This window comes from Nicotiana tabacum, chromosome 10, assembly GCF_000715075.1.
Source record: "Nicotiana tabacum cultivar K326 chromosome 10, ASM71507v2, whole genome shotgun sequence".
NCBI lineage: Eukaryota > Viridiplantae > Streptophyta > Magnoliopsida > Solanales > Solanaceae > Nicotiana > Nicotiana tabacum.
In genome coordinates, this window is record NC_134089.1 from 84,977,026 (window position 1) to 84,978,885 (window position 1,860).

Genomic DNA, 1,860 nt, shown 5'->3' on the forward strand with positions numbered 1-1,860 from the left:
AATGCCATACAAGAGGGGGTGATTTGTATGATGTCCAATTTTCGCGTGCACAGATTATAGAAGGACTTGGTTTTTATATGTGTTCCTTATACTTCTGTTGCGAAAATAATAAATACGGAAAGTAAAGAGCACAAGTATTTTTACGTTGAAAATACCCGGCTCAAAAGGTGAAAAAACCACGACCTACTACTCAGTAGGATTTTCCAATACTTCCCTAAATCACTGAGCCAAAACAGCATTTACAAAACTCTTTGTAAACCTAAGGATTACCTCTAATCCCGTTGTGGCAACTAGCCTCTAACTGTTGCGACAACTTCAACTTAACTCTAACTTGAATACTCAGATTACCTAATAAAATTGCTTCTAGATAAAGCTGAAAGGTACAATTGGAAAAGTCCTACTACAATTGAACTAGAATAAAAGATAGACACTTGAAATTGGTTCTTCTATCTAGTTCATGTAGCTTCAGGTTCGCACACTTGAATCACACAAGAATTGCTTGTAAAATGCCTTGCTATTTTGCTCTCAACTCACATTTAACTTTAGCGTTTGTGCGTCCCTGTAAAGTGAGAACATCCTGAAATATATAGAGTTAAGAATAGGAAATAACGAGAGTTCCAATGCTATACTCTTCCTTGGTGGAAGAGTTCTAGTTATCTTCAACTTCTAACTCCTCCCTTATCTTAGATAAAGTTCTCTTCAAGTAAGGAGTCCTTCTTCTTATCATTTATGCTACTTTTTCGATCAGGAGATATCAGATATAACAACTTAAGATCATCTCCTTCACGTGCATCCCTTATGTTTCAATCTGCCCGTGTTTGTGTATACAAACTTCACTTGGGCCAACAGTTTGTAATTCTTTCTCTTTACGTGGACAATATTTTATTGGCCGAAAAAAATTTGGAATATTTGAAAACTATCAAGTCATGGCTTTCAAAGTCATTTGATATGAAAGATATGGGTGAGGCAGATTATATCCTTGGAGTTAAGATCCAAAGAGACTGTTCCAAAAGGTTCTCTAGAAACTTATATAAAGAAAATTTTGGAGCATTTTCGCATGAATAGTTGAACATCCATGGATACTCCTATAGAGAGAGGTGAAACCTTAAGCATTGAAATGTGCCCCAAGACTAAAAATGAAAAGGAAGACATGTCTTGAGTTCCGTATTCAAGTTCTGTCGGGAGCTTGATGTACGCTATGATGTGTACTCGCTTAGGCATTTGTTATGCTATAGGTTTGGTTAGCAAATATCAATCCAATCCTGGAAGAGATCATTGGAAAACTGTGAAGAGATTTTTCAGATACCTGAAGGGAACTGCAGATTATTCACTATGTTATAATGGAAATGATCTATACTTGAGAGGACATACAGATGCAGATTGGGCTGGTAACCAGAATGATAGAAAATCAACATCCGATTATGCTTTCTTACTTAATGGTGGTGCTATTTCATGGAAAAGTAAGAAACAAACTTGTATTGCCCTTTTGACGAAGGAAGTTGAGTTCGTGGCTTATGTGTCTGCCATTCAAGAAGTTGTTTGGTTGAAGAAATTCTTTGAACATTTGGATATTACAAAGAATTCTTAGGGTCCCATGACTCTTTATTGTGATAGTCAAGCAGCTATTGCATACAAAAAAGATCCTAAGTATCACATCAAAACCGAACACATTGACATCAAGTATAACTTTACAAGAGACATGGTAGCAAGTGGAGAGATAAATTTATAGTATATTCTTACGTGAATCATGATAGTTGATCCTTTTACAAGCGAGATATCTAGAGACATGTTTGAGAAATATGCTACGGCTCTCGGTTTGCGAAGGATATGAACATATTTATGTATTGTAAAATGAATTTA

The 1,860-nt window shown here is 35.8% G+C and overlaps 1 protein-coding gene across 1 annotated transcript; it reads left to right on the forward strand.

Annotated features, from left to right (window-relative positions):
• Window positions 1-1,201: 1,201 nt before the first annotated feature.
• LOC142165229 (secreted RxLR effector protein 161-like) lies at window positions 1,202-1,588 on the forward strand. Its single transcript, XM_075223828.1, has one exon. It carries the CDS (start codon window positions 1,202-1,204, stop codon window positions 1,586-1,588), a length of 387 nt encoding a protein of 128 aa, XP_075079929.1.
• The last annotated feature ends 272 nt before the right edge of the window (window positions 1,589-1,860 follow it).